This window comes from Heliangelus exortis, chromosome 1 (genome assembly GCF_036169615.1).
Source record: "Heliangelus exortis chromosome 1, bHelExo1.hap1, whole genome shotgun sequence".
In the NCBI taxonomy this organism is placed as follows: Eukaryota; Metazoa; Chordata; class Aves; order Apodiformes; family Trochilidae; genus Heliangelus; species Heliangelus exortis.
The window spans coordinates 57,242,283-57,261,467 of record NC_092422.1 but is presented as its reverse complement, the minus strand read 5'-3'; the positions used below and the strand labels follow the sequence as shown (position 1 = coordinate 57,261,467).

Genomic DNA, 19,185 nt, shown 5'->3' with positions numbered 1-19,185 from the left:
GTCTTCTAATATGTAAAAACACGTGTACAGCATTTTAGTTTTGGTACTGCAGAGCTCTTTGTTCTTGCTGTATTTTGACAAAATATCCTATAGTTACCTTATGTTTGTCAGAAGGGACACCCATCAGTTCTCTTGTAGGAAGCCCAGGTGGACCTGGAGGACCTGGGGGACCCTGCAGGAAAAGCACAAGGATACATTTATTAATAGTTAAAATACCTTGTTAGTCTTCTGATCAGCACAGGGTGTAAGGAACTGCAACAAAAGGAGCAACACAGATTTGGCCCAACTAGGAGAATGGTTCTATACCTGTGAATAAATTGATGGCAAGATACACTTTTTGTGCTGGGATTAACATACTGCAATATTTGCCCTTGTCCTGCCTGTTTCCATCATGATGGCAAAGATTATCCCTTTATATGGCTGTATAAATTTCCAAAGTATTACCTCTGTGTTGGTGTAAATGAGGCACAGATAGACATGCAGAAGTCAGTTCAGCAATGACATTCCTCATGGAGGTTATCATTACTTTCAGAGCCACACTTGTTTGTTTTCCTCTTGTAATTACAGAAAACAATTGCAAATTGAGACAGTGTTTAAAATAGGTTCCTTTACAAATAGCAAAGAACATCAGCCTGTCCATTAGTAGTGATATTAATTCATTAGTTGTCTTTTACCTGTTCACCTTTTTCTCCAAAGAAGCCAAGGCCCCTGTTGCCCTGTAAAGACAATAGGTCAAGATTTACTAAGTGTACCACTCAGTTTTCTAATGTGAAACTCAAATTTAAACATGCTTAAAGGCCTTTTCAGGCTTACACCACTGAAGAACTGCAATCAAATAACAGACTAGGTTTACTGCAAAATATTTTTATAGATTTAAAAGTGTATTTATACAACTAAGCATTCAGAAAGATAACTCTGATAAAAATCTCGTTCTATCAGTGCATCTTACAACAGACTTTGAATCATTCACTGAGTAATGTAATGAATAGATCAGGCATTTCTTTTGCAAGTTTTTTAATAGCACCGAATATTAAATAAAAATACCTAAGTGAGCTGGAACAATGAAGTCATATATTTTTTTTCTGCTGAGATATAATTGCATATTGTAAAGACTGCAAAGATTCTCTGTTCATGGGAAGCTACTGTGACTACAGTAGCAAATTAAATCTGGCTCTAGAACAGGTTTAATCTTTTCAGGGTAGGCGATCCCAGTGTAAGATTAACTTTTTGTGGTATGCAGCCAACACAGAAGGTCTTGTGCTACACAGCCTTTGGTGCAGCCTGTGGTTCTTTATTTTACTGCCTTCAAGTGGGTCTTGGATAAACCTCAGTGACACAAAACCAACATAAATGGCTCTGACACAAAGACTTACTTGTGGTCCTTGTGGTCCTGGGGGCCCTGGTGGTCCCTGGGGAAATACAATAGGGGAGAGCAAGTTACTTGTTGCATGCAGGTCAGGTATTTTATGTCTGAAATATAAGTGTATATTTAGGAGGCAGTGTCTTCATCAGCATTCAGTATGCCATCCTTACTGTATTATCTGCATTTACTGTTCTGAAAAATAACCTCCTAAGGCCACATAGTAATCTTTCCTGACAGTCTCCCAGATTAGATCTAATGAAATCCCATTTTTATTTCAAGTAGTAAGAACTTCCCCTTAAGAATCCTGACTTAGTAACATTTTTAGCTCACACCTGATGTTAAGCACATCTTTCAGTGCTTCAGTGGACTGGTGTCTTGATACTGCATCTGTCTGTAAGAGGAGTTGAACTACCATATGCATCTCAGATTACCTCTCTGGTATTGGACAGAATTAAATCAAATGAAGAGGGTGGGATAAGAAACTATAACAGGAAAAGATACCAGAGTCTTACAAGAAGAGTAGTAGGAAAGCCATTAATTGGAGAGACGACCTGCCTTGCTTCAGTCAGCTGTGGTAGTTATCAGGTTCTACACATTATAAACTCTGTCAAATATGGGAAAGGTGGGGTGAAGAAACATAAGCTATTTGGAGAAGATGGTGAACAAGAGGTATAGAAGGAAGAGAGCTGCAGATGAAACTGTACACTTACTGAATCTCAAAGGGGATGCAACTGGATTATGCAAAATCAAGCCTAACCTGAAAGGAAAAGATCGTACTGTTCAGGTAAGACCTGAACTTGTTAGGCATCTCTGCCTTACTATGTACCTTTGTGTGCATGAGCAACAGACTTATTCAGAAAAAGTTACTTTTGAACCTGTTTTGCTTAGTCAAGCAGTCTATGAGCTTTTGCCTCATCTACTGGGCAGATGTGCTGTGCAGGCACCACAGTGCCCGGAGGCCTTGCAGGGACCTGGGGGAGTCATGCAGGGCAGGATCTAGGACTTAGAGAAGAGGAAAAATGCAAACTCAGACCTGGGAAAAGCTCCCAGGTCCCTCTCACAGGTGCGTCACAGCTTCAGAGACAGCAAACAGAGCTGGAGATATTTTGCTAAGAGATGGTGAGGATCCATCCACTCTGGAAGAGTTCAAAAGGGATCTTGCCAATATGGCAAGTAGATGTACATGGCCATGGGGTTCAGAGGAGGTACAGGGCAGAGCACTCCTAACATCCAAGACACTGTGAAGATGAATCATTATGGGCTGGTCTCCTGGGTGAAACTCATGAACTTTCTATGTTCACTCTAGAGGAAGAGTATTTAAAGGACTGAGGAAATTGCTCTTCAGGAGATCCAGGGGAGAAAGACAAGGTGCAGCTTAGTCCAGATGATAAAACATATCCAAGCATAAAAATAACTTCAGGAAAGCTTAGCATGTTGTGGATTTAGTTCTAGAAATATTTTTTTCTTTAAAGGGGACTGTACATGAAAACAGTTATGGAGACTGCATGTAATTATTTTTTTTTCTTCAAATCAGTGAGATAGAGCAGGTCTGAAGTAAATTTTGAGAACACAGACAAAAAATCAAATGCTATAGATAAAATTGTTCTACAGGAAAATAGAGCAAACCTAAAGAAACCCAAATATTTTGAATCTGAATATCTCCTTCTCACCCATAACCATTTATTAACCATGGTAATAAGAAAAGTAAAAAAATGGTATCTGGAGAGAACACAATCCTCCGAAATAACCATTCAGTCACGACTGTCAATGTCAATGCTGTAAATGTTTGGAAAAAAATATTGAAAAATAGTTTAAAAATAAAATTGTGTTCTAAATACTAATGAAGCATGTTACTTTTCAGTCTCCTGCAGGAAGTGTGGAGAGCCAATACAAATGTGAAAAACTCAACATGAGCCAACAATGAGCACAAGCAGGACCAGCAGGTTGAGGGAAGTGACTCTTCCCCTTCCCTCTGCTCTTCTGAGATCCCACTTGGAGTATTGTGTCCAGCTTTGGGACCCTCAACACAAGGACATGGAGCTGTTCAAGGAAGACCAGAGGGGGACACAAAGATGATCAGAGGGCTGGAGAACCTCTCCTAAGAAGACAGGCTGAAAAAGCTGGGGTTGTTCAGCCTGGAGAACAGAAGGCTCTGGGGAGACCTTATAGTGGCTTTCCAGTACCTGAAGAGACTACAGGAAAGGTGGGGAGGGACTTTTCAAAGGGCAGGAAGTAATAGGACAAGCAGGAATGGCTTTAAGCTGGAAGAGGGGAGATTTAGGTCAGATATTAGGAGAAATTCATTCCTGTGAGGTTGCTGAGGCACTGACACAGTTTGCCCAGGGAAAGTTGTGGCTGCTCCCACCCTGGGAGTGTTCCAGCCAGGTTTGTTGGGGCTCTGAGCAACCTGGTCTAGTGGGAGGTGTCCCTGCCCAGGTTATGGGGTTTGGAACTAGATGATCTTTAAGGTCCTTTCCAATCTGATATCCTTCCATCATGTGTCATGGTCTAATGTTATATCCCAAACTGGGACAAAATTATATCCTTTATGATCAGAAAAGATAATATATATATGGGCCCTAATATCTTTGATAACTCAGTGAGGTAGGATGTAGACTGGACAACACTGAATAATCTTTACAAACCAAACTCTTTCAAGGAGGTTAAAGAAATAGAATACAAATAAAAAATCTCTTGCAATACAGTGTTGAAAAGCTATATCCCTTTTTGCAATATTCATCTTTATAGAAACAGTGTCTCACAGTGCTTTTTTAAGGTTTTGTACCTAAGGACACCTACTTGCTATTTCTAACCTCTTTCTTCTATCCATTTGCTAGGTTGCAATCAAAGGTAGTAGAACTTAGCAAGTTAATTCTTCTGTTAGGATAGTTTTCTACAGAACATATTTTAAATGTACTTACTGGTCTTCCTCGCTCTCCTCTTGGACCCATGGGTCCTTGAATACCCAGTGTACCAGGAGGTCCCTATGAAAGAAAAAACCCAACCATCAGATAATGTTGTTCTGATATCACTTACTATGGTTAATTTATCAAATTCACTACAATACTACTTACCTGAAAACCATTGAACCCTGGATCTCCAGGTTCACCCTAAAAAAACCAAAGAAGTAAAAAAAGTAATCAATAATATTTACAAAATTTAGTAAAATCTTTCCACACTCACTCACTTTTCTCTCATTCCAAAAACTAATCATAGCATACAATGCTACACAAGCCCTTACATACAGATGCATCCAATAGAGGTGCTGAGGTAACCAAATGTGGGTGACCTAGATTTTCTACTTTCTGTATGTAGCATAGTTGGATGCACTACAGTAGGAGAGTACAAAGTTGGCTAGGGAAGTTAGGGATCCAGACTAAAATGCTGAAATGGACAAGAGTCCATGTTTAATGCTTTTCTGAAAAACTGCATTTAACCGGTGGCTTAATTAGGGCTATAAACTTAACTGAAATGTACAAAGTCATTTTTCATGAGTTGCATGGGAATTACCAAATTATTTTGGTTCTCTTCTGAGTCACTAAAAGCATTTGGAACATACTGTTTTCAGTGACCACATATTTTAACTGCAGTACATGTTGAAATGTTTTTGGAAATTGGATCAAAAAATGTTCTAGTGCAAAGACCTTCCAATACCCATAAATAATGCAGCAGTCAGTCCAGACACCTTCAGTCATTTTGAATAGCATCCTAACTATCTAGTTAATTTGAGTTTAGTTAACAGACTGTTTTGTGCAACCAAGTACTTTCTGACATGAATACAGGTGTCAGTATCCGCCCTTGGCCAACTACAGAAATTCTTAAACATTACTTAATCATTCCTAATTACTAACAAGTGGAGATTTAAAGAGTTTCTAAAAGTAAGATTCCATTAGAAATACAAGCATGTTACAAATATGTCAACAGAAAAAACTATTTTGGCACTCACTGCTGGCACAAAATACACATGAACAATATCAATGAATCCCTTCTGTGCTGAGTACAGCTCAGATGCAGCTTTGTACATAAATTTGTCTCAATTTATACTCTAACAGCATATGTAACCCCCTATCTTTATCTCATACCTTCAAATTATACAGGACTAGATATGTGAGAAAAAGCTACAAGTGATTACAAAACAAGTTTGAAGGATGAGATGCAGTAACAGCACCCAAAATGTGGACAAAATTATAGCAAAAGAATGATTTTGCCACAGGATACAAACGTAGTAATTGAATAAAGAAGGCACTACTTGAACGAACACATCTCCAGTGCCTCTGCAATCTACCTGTAGGCTGGAATTCTTTGCAAACAACTGAGTGGAGATTTTTTCCCCCTGGATATCAGATAGACTTTGCTGTAACCAGAGAAAGCAGAAGCTGCCTTGCAAAGCCTACCCAGAATCAAAGCGGGCCTCTTGGAACACATCCATCAGAGTGTAAGAAAAATTAACTCTCCATCATCTGCTTGTAACACTGTACTGAGCATGAATAACTCATAGGAGTTACAGACGTACCCTGTATCGACTTGAGATGTCTGGAGGCAGTATGTAAGGCTCCCCCTTCTGGCCCTTTGGCCCTTGGATTCCCTAGAGGTGACAGAAAAAACAAGCAAACAAACAACAAAACAACAAAAGAGTAAGCTTTCATATCATATATGCTAACACATAAACACCTAAGAGTAATGAAAAATACCTGGAGTTTTCATCAGTATATATATATATATATATATATATATATATATATACACTACTGTTTAGAGGCAGAGACAACATCTAGCTCTGGAAATTCATGGTTTAAAAAGAAAGTGCAAACCTTCACAGCACATAAAAGAATAAATTCTGAATTCCAGGGGAAGAAGTCCCCATTACTGGAGAGTGTTGTTGCAGGGTCATACCTCCTAGTATCTCCTGCACATTCCCCAGTGCCCCAGTATATGTGCTGTGGTAAATCCAGGAGCCCCACTGCTCACCTCAACATGATCCTACATAAGGTGCCATAGAAAGCCAATGCTTTAGCCATGGGTAGGGAAGGAAAAGGTTACTTTCCTTGGGAATTGTCAGCTTAATATTCTTTTATTGCTGTTGGATAAAGCTGTGCAGGTCTTCCTGAGGTGTCTGCCTATGGGACAGGTATAGCTGTGGGCAGACCTCCCAGCCCTGACTGCAATTCCATAACCAAGCATAATGCAGTGTGTCCCTGGTAAGGCTGTATGGATGCTCTGCTGGACCAAAGGGAGCTCTGTTAAGAGACTGCTGTTTGCTTCCAATACACACATGAATGGAACTGACTTCAGCAATGATCTTAGCTTCAGGTACTCACTTACTGCCAGCTACTTACAATGGTGCCAGGGAAACCAGCTTGCCCAGGAATTCCAGAGTCACCAGGGTCACCTGCTGTCCCGTTACAGCCATCTTGACCTGGTTTCCCCCTTGATCCTGGCTGCCCTGGATGACCCTGTTGAGGAGAAAAAAAAAGTGTTTATCTATCCATCTGTTTCTAGTTTTCCTTTTCCTGTAGTCACACAGTATTTAGACATTCTCACATTAAGCCCAAGGCTTGGATCCATGGGAAACTATGATTTTCAAAGACAGAAACAGACAGTGCCTTTTTTTTTAATATAGCTGCAGCTTGAACCAGATGCCCCAGACAGCATGAAAAAATGAGTAGTGAAGGACCTTTCAGCAAGGGTAAGAAAGCTATGTTCAATGCAGGCTCTGTTAGGCAGAGAACTAAGCCAGATGAGGCAGCTACGCAGGAAGCCACCAGGATCTGGGATTGTTAAGCATTTCAGAGCTTCTCACTGGAAGAGCAGGAAGAAAGGTTCCTCCCTGGGTTTGGGTAGCCCTCAAGCCAGAAAAAAAAATTCAGAGATGCTCTTGGAGCTGAACTGAGTGTTGTGATGAAGCTGTAAATATGGAAGAAAACAGCAGAGCTCAAAGCGAGGGAGCCAGGGGCACTACAGAACCTCCTCATGAAGCCTCTGGGAAATTACTCCTTTCTCAAATTGGATTTTCATTGCTGTACCTACATTTACCTTAATTACTTCTGCTTTGTACTGAGGATGCTGAGAAGCAAATCTGCCCTTTGATCAGCTCTTTATTTCAGAGCACTCAGTCAGAAAACCCAGGAACTAACATAAGTCATTTCTCCCTTCTCTGTCTACAACAAGTTTTTTCTCTTTGCTTCTGCTCTCTTGCTTAGAAGAAAAAGAAAGCTGTCCATGTCCTTACCTAGATACATCAAATATTGGCATCCTATACCCCAGAAGAGATTTAGGCTTGCCACTATGTTCTCTTGGCCTCCTGCCCCACATCTCAGCACTGTGCCATTACAGCTCATCCAAGCACCTCTGTGCCTGCTTTCTGATGGTCAATGTTAAGCCTCAGCCTTAGAAAACTGGTGGGAGAACATAAGTGAGTGGGAAGGGCAAGGGAGCTTGAGGACAGGACACAATGAGCGTGCAACTTCAAGTGCTGTCTGAACACAATTGTCCCTCCCAACACAATGTGCAGAAGTCAGGAAGGCAAGGCTAAAAATGAAAACTTGCTCAGCTAAAAAGCAGTCCAGCTACAGCAACATGGAGCTTCACAGGGGAGCGATTTACTCTCCTTCCCCAGATGGTGCTTAGAAACAACTCAGTATGTGGTGAGATGAACAGGATCCTTGGTTTCAGGAGTGTTAACTGGACGGGGAAAGAGGGTCGTCTGGCTTTCCCTTTAAGAGGGAGAGAGAGGGAGAGGAGGAAGACTGTGAGAGAGAAAGCCCTGGAACTCAACAGGGAGCTCTTCTGGAAACAAAAAAAGGGTGAAAGCAGAGTGGATGTGGATGCGTGGGCTGCAGAGTGGGGCCCCGGTGTCAGGGAGCACTACAAAGGAAACCCAAGCCTGGGAACTCTGTCCAGGGATTCCAGTGACTCAGATTTCTTTGTTATTTTATGACACAAGATGTAAAGAAGCGTAAGCTGGGAAAATACTGTGCTGTGAACTTTACCCAGTTTTCCTCTTTGAATGTTTCAGTTTCATGGACCTCGTCAATTTGTTCAAAGTTTGACACTGCTGAGTGTTCAGTAAGTTTTTTAAGACTATCTCAAGCATGCCATATGTGCTATGAAGCAAATAACAATGGTTAGTATTCTTAAAATCATTGGTCTTTCTAAGAGCTTTGCAACTCTGAAATAATTAAGGAATGACCCACTGGTGTCCTTCCTTCACAGGCTTAAGAGATGTGAATTACTTATCTCACAGCTCTTTCCTACAAAAGAACATACGTAGCTGGGTAACCTCTAGGGACACAGGAAATTTCTGTCCTTTCTTTCCCCCTTTTACAAGGGGATTTCTCCAGAGCACAAAGCAAAGGGACTTTAATTATCTGAGGGAAAGAGAAGCAGCAGCTCTCTTGTGCATCTTCAGTTCCACTCACTTCAACAAATGCTCTTAGCTTAAAAGCATGTATGTGGCTGATGCAGAATGTAGCCCAGAGATTTTAAAGTACAAAGACTTTAAACTAGCCTGCAGTATTTGCAGTTGGTGATTTCTAAAAGATGAGGTAACTGGCTACTTACAGGAACACCATCTGCCCCAGGGAATCCAGTGACTCCTCTTTGCCCCTAGAGTGAAACAGCACAATTAAAACAATGTTCTGCCCAATATTTTGCTCATTAGCTAAAACATCTGATATTCAAACTTACCACTTCTCCTTTGGGCCCAGTTATTCCTGGGTATCCTCTTTCACCTTTGTGACCTTTAGGACCTTGCAGCCCTGGGATTCCCATCAATCCTGGTGGTCCAGTGAACCCCTGTGATCCAAGGAGTCCTGGCTGGCCCTGATAAAAATAATAAAAAAGCATTTATTTCGGAACAGTTGCGATGCATGAAGCTGGCTTACTTATCACTGCTGCAACAGAGTCTATCCCTTGAAGAGAAAACAAACACAGAATCTGTTTCCGCTCCACTAGGCCGGACTCTTTTGATGAGCATCATGTGGAAACACCACACAGTGAAACTCCTGCTACAGTGACAGAATTTGCATGACAACATCAATACATGGAAATGAACACTTGAATCAGTATTCACTACTTGAATATTCACTGCTGCTCCATGAAAAAAAGTGTTTTCTTTGGAATAAGGCTTCTCAAGAGTGATTCTCAGTGACCTACAACATAACCAATTACACTCCAAGCAAGTAAAATACTCTTTCAACTGTGAAATCTGCTTAGTGGCTGTATTTCTTACAAATGGAGTCTGATATTTAATGGCAGGAATTTCTGCCTCTTTGGGGCTGATATTTCTATATAGCAGTGGAGCCTGGAAATGAATAGACATGCATGCATCCACACAGGTTGAAGACTTGCAGGCAGGCCTCCCTCATCAGTTTTCCCTTCCAGCACTGGTTCGGCTCTTCAAGCCACTTCAAACATTGTTTAAAAATAATACCCTGTTGACTGCCAACATCACAAGGCTCAATACAGGAAAAAATCATTCTGAAATGACACTTTGGTGGTTCAAGTAATGGGTTGGGACAGTATGTCTGAGATCTGTGAACCAAAATATTTGAAAGCCATTCCAGACATGGTGTCACAGAAGACACATATGTTTCTCATGCTCTACAGTACCCAGTGCACTAACAACCAAGCAGTAAATTGTTGCAACCTTTTCTAAAGAAAGACACTTCAGTGATGCAGAGCACCACTAACCAAGACATTCTAATTAAGCTGACTCTAAAAGAAGCATTTTAAAAACACAACTAGATTTTTCACTGACCAGTTTGTAAAGCTTCAATATCTCAAAAAGCAAGAATTAAAGCAAAACACAAAGAAACAGACACATATTTATGTAAATGATCTGTTAAAATAGTAACACCTTGTTTCAGTATAAAATACTTACAGTCTTGCAGTATTTGCCTGGAAAGAAAGAGCTACAAGATAAATGCAATCCCATTCTAAGAAGGACAGTAGTTCAACATCATTCAATGCCATTGAAGAGAGAGAAGCAAAGGAGGACAGTGTGGGGGCTTGACGAAACGAACCTGAAGATATCCTAAGCTATTGGTACTCAGGATGTTGTAGTAAAGATAGCTTATTCATAATAGGCAAAAATTAATTTATTCTTACATTGAAGGACAGACCCACTTGTTTCACATTTTCAAAACTACTGTCAACCACCTATAATTTATCTATGCTACAGTTGTTTTGATGTTGCAAACCTGAAAATAAATGCTATGACTGAAAAACAGCTTATGTCTAGTTTTAAACATAAATCAGTTTTCCACATTACTTTAATGGAAAAATGACTGACTGTCACAACAGTTGGAGAAGGTTTTGATATTTTGAATCTTATTGTATTATATCAAAGAAGTCCGTATTGAGGAGCTGACATAGTCAAACAAAGTACGAAACACAATGCAAGTTTTTTTCTTGGAAGAAAACTCGGAATGAGAATTAATTACATGGAATTCCTTGGGACAAGCCACCAGGATGGATCTTTTCCAGTGTGGATCTTTTGCTATACTTTTATGATTAATTTGACAAAACTGATGGTTTAGGAGCACTGCCAAAGGACACGATGGATTTATGTGTTTGAGCTGTCAGTGTGAAAAAGAATCTCTCTTTTGCTTACAATCAAGCCCAAATTCATATACCATCCCTATATCTAAACCAAGCCAACTCATGTGGATTATTAGGTGCTAGGAGTCCAACATCTTTTCAAGTTAGCAGACTGAGAAGTAACAAATGTTACATGAATCCATATAAAACATAATATGATTCATGTTGGCAGGAGGCATATGCATCTGAACAAGTGGCTGCTCACTTCCTTATGCCAGTCACAGCTGTAGCTATTACAGATGCATCTTTCTCTGCATCAGTAGTTTCCATTTTTTAAAAGTTGGTGAATTTGCAGAAGTTATGCTATCGAGGTGCAGATATTTGTAGAAACAGATTCACAACAGACATACTTTTCTTAGTTACCAGGCTCAAATGAGAAGATGCTGATCAGAATCGTTATTTAAAATAATGATTTAAATCTGAAGTAATGCTCATCAGTGTGAGCTCCAAGATTAGGAAAAAAATCTTTTCTGATGTAATTTTTTCTCTACTTTTCTTAACTACTATGAAATTTAAGGGAATTCAGAGAGAGTCCATATGACCACACACCATCAATACCTTTTTAGGAAAATAGGATATATTTCATAGTTCTAAAAGTGCACAATCTGTGTTCTTTATATTTTTTCCCAGAGCAATGTCAGTTTTTATGCAAATATTAATAGAAAATATTTTCATCTTACTCTAAAGCCTTAAAACTTCATTAAGTACTTAAGCTAGTTTGTTCTTCCCCATAAACCCAAATCTGGAAAGGAACCTTTAAAAAGTATAAAAAAATTCTCACACACCTGCAAAGAACATATTAAAATGAGTCAGATTTAACTGGAGAGATTTGAGTTGGCTCCAGTTTCAATTCACTTTTGAGAGGTTGTGAAAACAAACGCTTTAGTTACATCTAGAAAGGAAAACATGGGTTCTGTACACTGAAAATCCAGCTTCATTTCTGAAGGAAAACCAAAAGAAATCAAATAAATTCCAAAAGTCACTCATACACCTGAGATATTCAAACTATCTCCATAGTGCTCATCTATACCCCTTTCTGTGGGCAGCAGGCTGCAAGCAGAATGCATTTAGAACATTTAATTGTAATTTCTGATAAAACTGGCTATGTTCAGAGTTGTCAAATCTGTGACTGGCTTTGTTTCAGGGGCCATGCAGAACTGCAATATTTCAACGCTGGCATTGCCTGGAATATGGTGACCTCTAATTCCTTCGCCAAATACCACTCTTCCACTTCCAATCCCATTTTCCCATCTGGTGTGGAGCAAAAAGTAAACAAGGAATGGAAAACAAGGAAGAGGGGTGGGCAATGCTAGCACCTCTACCCCATGCTTTCTTGGTGATTATCTGATCATTTAATTATTGATGAATTGGAGTTATATACTATTATTTGCAATAAAGACATGAGAATCCTCCTGGGACCAGTTTAGTATGAGGCTAGAGTCAGTGCTGGGAAAGTACTTAATACCATGACAATATTTGTGTAATTCTTCAGATGACTGGTACCTCAGCTTGTTAACTGAAGGAACTTCATTAACCTTTGTTAACTCAGACATGTCAGCTTTTACTCTGCTTTCTTTATGTTACATCTTTTGTTGAACAAATATGTCCCTTCTTCATTACCGAACGACCTAAGGACATTCTCTCTTTTGCAAAGGTCATCAAGGAGATTTAAGCAAAGACAATCAATGTGGAAGGTTTAGTCAAACAAAGCATGACTCAATTATTAGAGTCCTGGATTCCCCTGTTTGAAAGATGCCAGGCATGGTATTGCTCTGCTTGTGCTTCTGGAGGGTCAGAATCCTAGAAAATTCTTCAAAGACAAGACATTGTGTCTGGATTAAAATTCCAGGTTAAAAAATAATAAAACACAGGCAGCAAGCCTAGGGAAACATGCTACCCCTGTCATATTTTAGACAATTCAGACAACTCAAAATGTACTTTCTCCCTTTCCTTAAATGATAAAACAACGCAAAGACATTCTCTGGTTCATGGTGCTCTCTGGCTTCCCATTTAGATGGAATGAACTGGAATTCATCCCGAAAGCAGAGCATGGCACAATTACCACGTCACCCATCACTGGATTTTCAGGCCAATGTTTAGAAGCTTGGCCAGCACCTTGGAGGGAGTATGCAAAAAGAAAAAGTGGGCTGACGCAATATCTTAAAGACGTAAAAGAAGGTGGGTTTTTTTCGTTCTTATACAAAACTTTTACAACTATTCAGGTGACTTACAAAGCTCCCAATGTCAGCATACATTTGTAAATAGGCAGTCTCTGCTTTGCTCTTCGGCTGACTGGAAGAGGTCTCGCATAATTCATGTGGCCAGCCCAGCCATGTGCTAAAGCTATTTACAGAGGGGAGCAAAGGTCAGAAATTTAGGAAGCCTGAAGGAAATCTTCCCAGAAAATATTTGCGATGTTGTATATACATTGTTGCTTGTCCAGTGACGTGCATGAAAGAAAATGCTGCCAGGGTTGTGACTGACTTTAATAGCTGCATTTTGAAATGAAGTCCCAGTGGGTCTAAAGGAGATACTGAACAGACTTTTAAATCAGTACTGAATGTTCATGTTTTGCTTGACCTTTAATTTCCAGTTCTTTTAGGATCGGTCAAATAAAAGAGATGCCATGTTGCAATGCTTTCTTCTAATTTACTGCTAAATTTACAGTGTGGAAATGAAAGTGGGAGGGCAGGGTGCACTAATTTTGAGAGCAAGCAATGGTTTGAAATGCTACATAAGTAAGGATACAACAAATGAGAGTACCTGCTCCAAAAGGTTTTAAAATACAAGAATATCACCATCAACAGCTGAGAAATCCATTTATTGGTGTGGAAATAGGAAGACAAGAGAAAGCTGTAGATTTGCACTACAGAGGAGACAGAATCAGAACTACTGTAGAGCTTCATTCTCATTGAGCCCATTTTTCCACATTTTATTAGACTCCTATTTTGCAACTGCTTCTGAGATATGGAATGTGATGATTCAGTATTCCCCACATGAAAACGATCCTTCCAGGCCATCATTTATTTAATGCTGGACAAGAAGAAAGGAGGTTAATTCCCTGACATTTTAAAAAGGTCATTGGTGAAAGGACAAGTTCACTTCCTGCGGGAAGGGTGATCTGACCACGACAGCCAAGTGGGAGTTGGGACCTTTTGTAAGAGGACCCAGACTGGAACAGTCCCTGTATGAACAGATGGGAAAAGGATGTGACAGCCAGGACCTTAATGCAGTCCCTGCTACAGGGAGACCAGCAAGCGGAACAGAGAGCAGCTCACCAGGGAATAAAATCAGTTATAAGGAAACTGAGCAATGAACATCTGAGCTGATTAAAAGTGCTAACCCAGGCATCCCTGCAGGCACACAGGAAAGAAACAGAAAAGTTTTTGAATGTGGTGCAGGCAAAATGTGGAGAATGGGGTGTAAAAGTAGGGAATCTGCAGTTCTCTAAGGAACCATCCATGAACGTAAGCATAGAAAAGCAATTGTTGAGCCCAGCTAAAAATGTATGATCTTAGTGCTTCCCTCATCCCCTAAAAACATACATTTCAAGGAATTATCTCAAGAACCCCATTGTGGCACACTTGAGTCAGATTTGGGTGGGTATATCCCATGACATTTCTCTTGGAGTATAAATGTGGGAGAACACATTAGAGGAAAATATGTAAAGGAAGAGCTTGGGGTTCCTGCTCCATGTAGTACATGCTGTGCCAGAAATACCTCAGCTATGCACAGCTTTGGGCTGAGAGGCAGAGAAAACCAGACCACATGGAGCATCCTGCTGCCACAGCTCAACTTCAACAGACTGCCCAGCACAGACAGATCTCAGAGAGTTTCTCACATAATGACTGTTTCTCACATTCTGACTATTTGCAGAAACAATTCCAAAACAAATTTAAGACCCTATGGGTCTGAACCGTCTATTTTTGTGTAAAATCTCCATGGCTGGGATACATGTGTGGTCTTTCTTTCTTGTCAGCTGCACTAAGATGAAATGGTTACTGGAGTAAACCAAGTTTAAAACACCTTTAAAAACCAAAAGGTGGGTTGTAGGTGGTTTGGTTAAAAACCAAAAAAGGTTTGTAGGTTACCACTTCAGTCACTGATGAGAATATGTACCATGATTCAGACGACACTGGTACATTTCTATGCCATACACCATTACGCTGTAAACTGATAAAGTAGTTTGAATTGTTCCATCCACCTTGGCAACTCACAGTTTTGTTTTAGCAAGATTTAAATATTTTAGCAATTCCACCTGGGAATAGCAGGTCCAAAATAATGATAGAAAATACAAGTCCATGGGGCAAAACATAGCTAATGCGAGCCACTGGAAAGTAAAATGATCTGGAAGAAAAAAATCCTGAAGTCTGTGCGGGCTTGGTTGTTGAACATATAGCATGTCACTTTATTTCTGTGTCTTCAGGACTGTAGTAATGATTAATTTTCTGAAAGACAGATGATCAATCTCAACCTGCAACGAGCATTCAGAAGCTCCTCACTAGATGGCACCAGGCATTGCTGCTGTACGCAGCACATCACAGATGCACCTTTCCAGGGCATGTTATAACCTTCAGGAAATCTGATAAAGAGTTCAGGTAGGGTCAAGATGTTTTTGTCTCAGGTCTGAAGCAACAATAGCAGAAGGTTTCCTGCAAAACGTCTGGCAGTGAGACAGCTGGGGAAGTGCAAATTAAATTGGATGAAATGTATCATGCAACCAGGTGGCATGGCTTTCTCAAGTGCCTGATTTTCAACCATCACCTTTTATTTCATATATAGAAGGCCTCTGTCTTCAGAAAATCTCCAGTGGATTGCTAAATTTCCATTTAATGTCAAAGGCCTGTATCTTGTCAAATTTATGTGCAGAATCTGTATTTTACTGTAGGGCTGGCATTAGTTTCTGTCACCACATGGTTACCAGCACTAGGAAGGGATGGACTTCTGTGATCTAGCTTGAATAAGTAAATGAAGCAAACCTTTCATATGTGCCTTGAGGTGTGATATTCAATTTTTAAACACTGAGTAGCACTGAAAGAGTCAGCAGGGTTTTAAAGAAAGGAAATAGCTAATGGTTAGTTCTATTTTTAATTTATCTTTTGCTACTTCAGAGAAGGTTATTTAGCTGAGTTTCACATTCCAGCTCATTTTCTCAGAAAAAGCTTTCCTTCTCATTTGTTAGAAGCTTCTTTTATTTATATAAAAAAGTAAACAAAAAATTATAAAATTCACTTTAAGTTAAAAATAACTAAAAAATGAGCCTAGTTCAGCCTAGTGGCATGGTAACAATTTGCTGTTCTTTCAACTACATCGTCTGGACATGCGACATTTTCTCTCAGGACAGCAATGGCCAAATGACATTAACATTAATTCCAGAGCAGTGATTCAGCTTGCAGAAGTTGTTTTGCTTTTTTGTATTTTTTTTTTCAGTAAGGAAGGAATAAACATTAAATCTTCACAAAAAACCCCAACAACTATGAAAGCATTCTCTTTAGCAGAAGCCACAACCCTTTTCTGTAGCCAGTAAATGAAATTATTTTGTACTGCTTTCTGTTCCCACGGTTTGATCTAGTTTGTGATCTTCCAGAAAGCTGCAATGTCACCCAAGAAGATAAAACATGTGTCAAAGAAAATATACTCTGGAATGTAGGTCAAGAACACAAAAGAACCAGATAGAAGTTTCTTCATGTCACAAAATACATAGGAGTATTGGTCAGAAATGGTTTCATAGAGCTGCTGTAGAAAGAAAGATACTGGGACCATGGCAATGTTCTCTCAGACAAACATCAGAAAGATCAAGTCTAGACAAAACTTAATGAGGGTATCCATGGTAAGTCTTCTAAATGCTACTGCACAGAGGAAAGGAGAAGAGGGAGGAGATCATGTGAGAAGGATGCAGTGGGCAGAGGTGTTTGCAGTAAGGGGATAGCTCTGAAAGTCCAAAGCAGCATCTCTGCTGAGCTATGGCTGCAAAAACCAACTGGGAAATTTGGGATCAGAATTAAGACATACATTGGAAAATTTATCTGTCTAGTGAGCATGCTCTAATGAGTGATGCTGATAGGACTTGCATTGACTTGAAAAGCAACATTTTTTTTTTAAAGATTGTATTTACTCAACAGATGTAGACACTCATCTACATGCAGTGTAGTCATCCAAAGTTCCCATCAGGTTAGGGTGTCATCTTTGACATTATATATCCTAATGAAGATACTCAAACTCGGTCAAAACCAAACGCACCCTGAATGTGCCTATTTTTCCATACTGCTTATAAAAGGCACTTAGGTCCCTAGCTCAGTTGTTGACCTCCACATTGCTGCTTTATGAACTGTGCAAGAAGACAATACCTCAAAAGATCCAATCCTGGAATTGTGGATTTAGCAGTTAAGACTCGAATAAACTTGAGCATGAAAATTATGCTGCATGAAAAAGGAGCTGAATATAAATGCAATGAATTACTGAACTTGGCAGGCAGTATATGGCAGACCCATTGCTACTGATGGTGCAAAACAGTAGGATTTCTTGGAAGTCAGAAATGATTCAGCATAAAAGAGATCAGATGATGCTGCTGTGTGCTCAAACCCATATCCATTTATTCCAAGTATATAATCTGGCCCCTACCATGCTTCCTTTTTGGCTACTGAGCAAAATGTTTCTTTTAGCCTGCTAGGAGCCACATAAATACCAGCACTTCTATATTGCTTCTTAGCTCATTTTCTATCATATTTATTCAGGGCATAAAAAAAATTTCTGCCTACATTGGGCTCTGCTAAAATTCTGCTATGGGGCTCTGGAAGGAAGTAGGGGTTTCATGGGGAAATCTTCAGATCTCAGAAGCCTGCAGAGCTGGGGGTATCCTGACACTGTGCAACACAGACAGATGCTTAGTGTGAAGTGCAACCATGATTAACAGAGCTACTCACTCTAGATAGCCTAGATAACTACAAACCCAGAAAAAAAACTAGTTCTATTGACATATAAATATTGTTTCTCTGACTTTCAACTAAATATGGTATTTAAAAGAGTTAACGGAAACAATTTAGAGATACTTTGAGTAAACTTGAAGTTGAGATCATGAGTTAATGATGTTATACAGAACACTCAAATGACACAGATTTGATCTTGCAAAACATTCATTCTTATTTAATTAATTGGAGAAGATCAGCTTGATGGCCAACCAAAAATTCACCAGAGAGGAAAATCGTCTTGCCAAATTTGCTCCTACAACAAGCCAAACATCAAGATGATGGGTGTGGAGCAGGAGGAAGCAGGAAACTCCCATTTACTCTGTAAAAGTTGCTTTATCACTCTCATGTAGAAGGGCAGACTTTGGTCATGGTACCTATTAAATGCCTGACTGAACATTTTAAGGAACAGTGAATGCCTCACACGTTGTTAGCACAATGAGTATGTTTTCAAAACAGAAGAAAATTCTGTTTGTTCAACATGGCTTTTGACAGTGTCTTTAAAAAGACACTTTCCGGGGTACCATACAATGCAATACAATCCTCCTAATCTGCCAGTATCTACATAAAAAAAAATTTTTTTTCTCTTCATTCTTTACATTCATTCTGCTGATTTTATTACCATTATACTATTAAAATTAGCTGCTTTATATGATTAAAAAAATGAATAAATAACAGCTCACAAAATGCTAAGAGCTAGCATAACACAGTGGGTCTGATAGCTGTAAGGTTGCTGCTTGGCTGGCTGTACTCTTCAAGGCAAGACAACAACCAGCACCTGCTCATGTTAGAACATTCAGTCATAGACCCAGGAGCTGATCCACCAGCCCAATTACTTTCAAATGGCCTTCAGTGGTGTGTGAGAGTGTTCTCAAGATCCCAAAATTCAGGAAGTTCAACACAGATGTTTTCTGTCAGTAGGCGTTGGAAGCACCAATAGTAACATCTGTTCACTTTTCGTATTTGTGAGAACATTTTTTTTCTGTCCAAAAACCATTCACTGTTGAAATTTCCAAATTGTGCAACTGGCCAAAATGTTAAGCTCATTAGGCTCCATGAGTCTAAGAGTATGTGAAAATTAAAACCCCTTCAGGAGTTCAGTCTGTCTTATGCCAATTTTTTTCATTCTGTGCTCCTCCTCTGCTTAAAAAAAAGCGTAACTACTTTTGTGGTGGGAACAGCTATCAAAAGCAACCTGATCAAATGTAAGTTACTACTGGCTGTTTTAACCATAGGGATAATTTGTGACGTTTTTAG

General features: G+C 39.6%; 1 protein-coding gene across 3 annotated transcripts in view; it reads right to left on the bottom strand.

Moving 5' to 3' along the window:
* The window catches only part of COL4A2 (collagen type IV alpha 2 chain), a 147,476-nt gene that overhangs the window by 42,295 nt on the left and 85,996 nt on the right, over positions 1-19,185 (bottom strand). For all 3 annotated transcript variants that reach the window (XM_071743125.1, XM_071743109.1, XM_071743117.1), the window contains exons 5-13: positions 9,050-9,184; positions 8,924-8,968; positions 6,700-6,816; positions 5,877-5,948; positions 4,438-4,473; positions 4,285-4,347; positions 1,374-1,409; positions 675-716; positions 98-172 (exon numbers count right to left, since the gene is read on the bottom strand). In XM_071743125.1, coding sequence (XP_071599226.1) covers positions 98-172; positions 675-716; positions 1,374-1,409; positions 4,285-4,347; positions 4,438-4,473; positions 5,877-5,948; positions 6,700-6,816; positions 8,924-8,968; positions 9,050-9,184 — 621 coding nt within the window. The remainder of the gene's footprint in view (positions 1-97; positions 173-674; positions 717-1,373; positions 1,410-4,284; positions 4,348-4,437; positions 4,474-5,876; positions 5,949-6,699; positions 6,817-8,923; positions 8,969-9,049; positions 9,185-19,185) is intronic.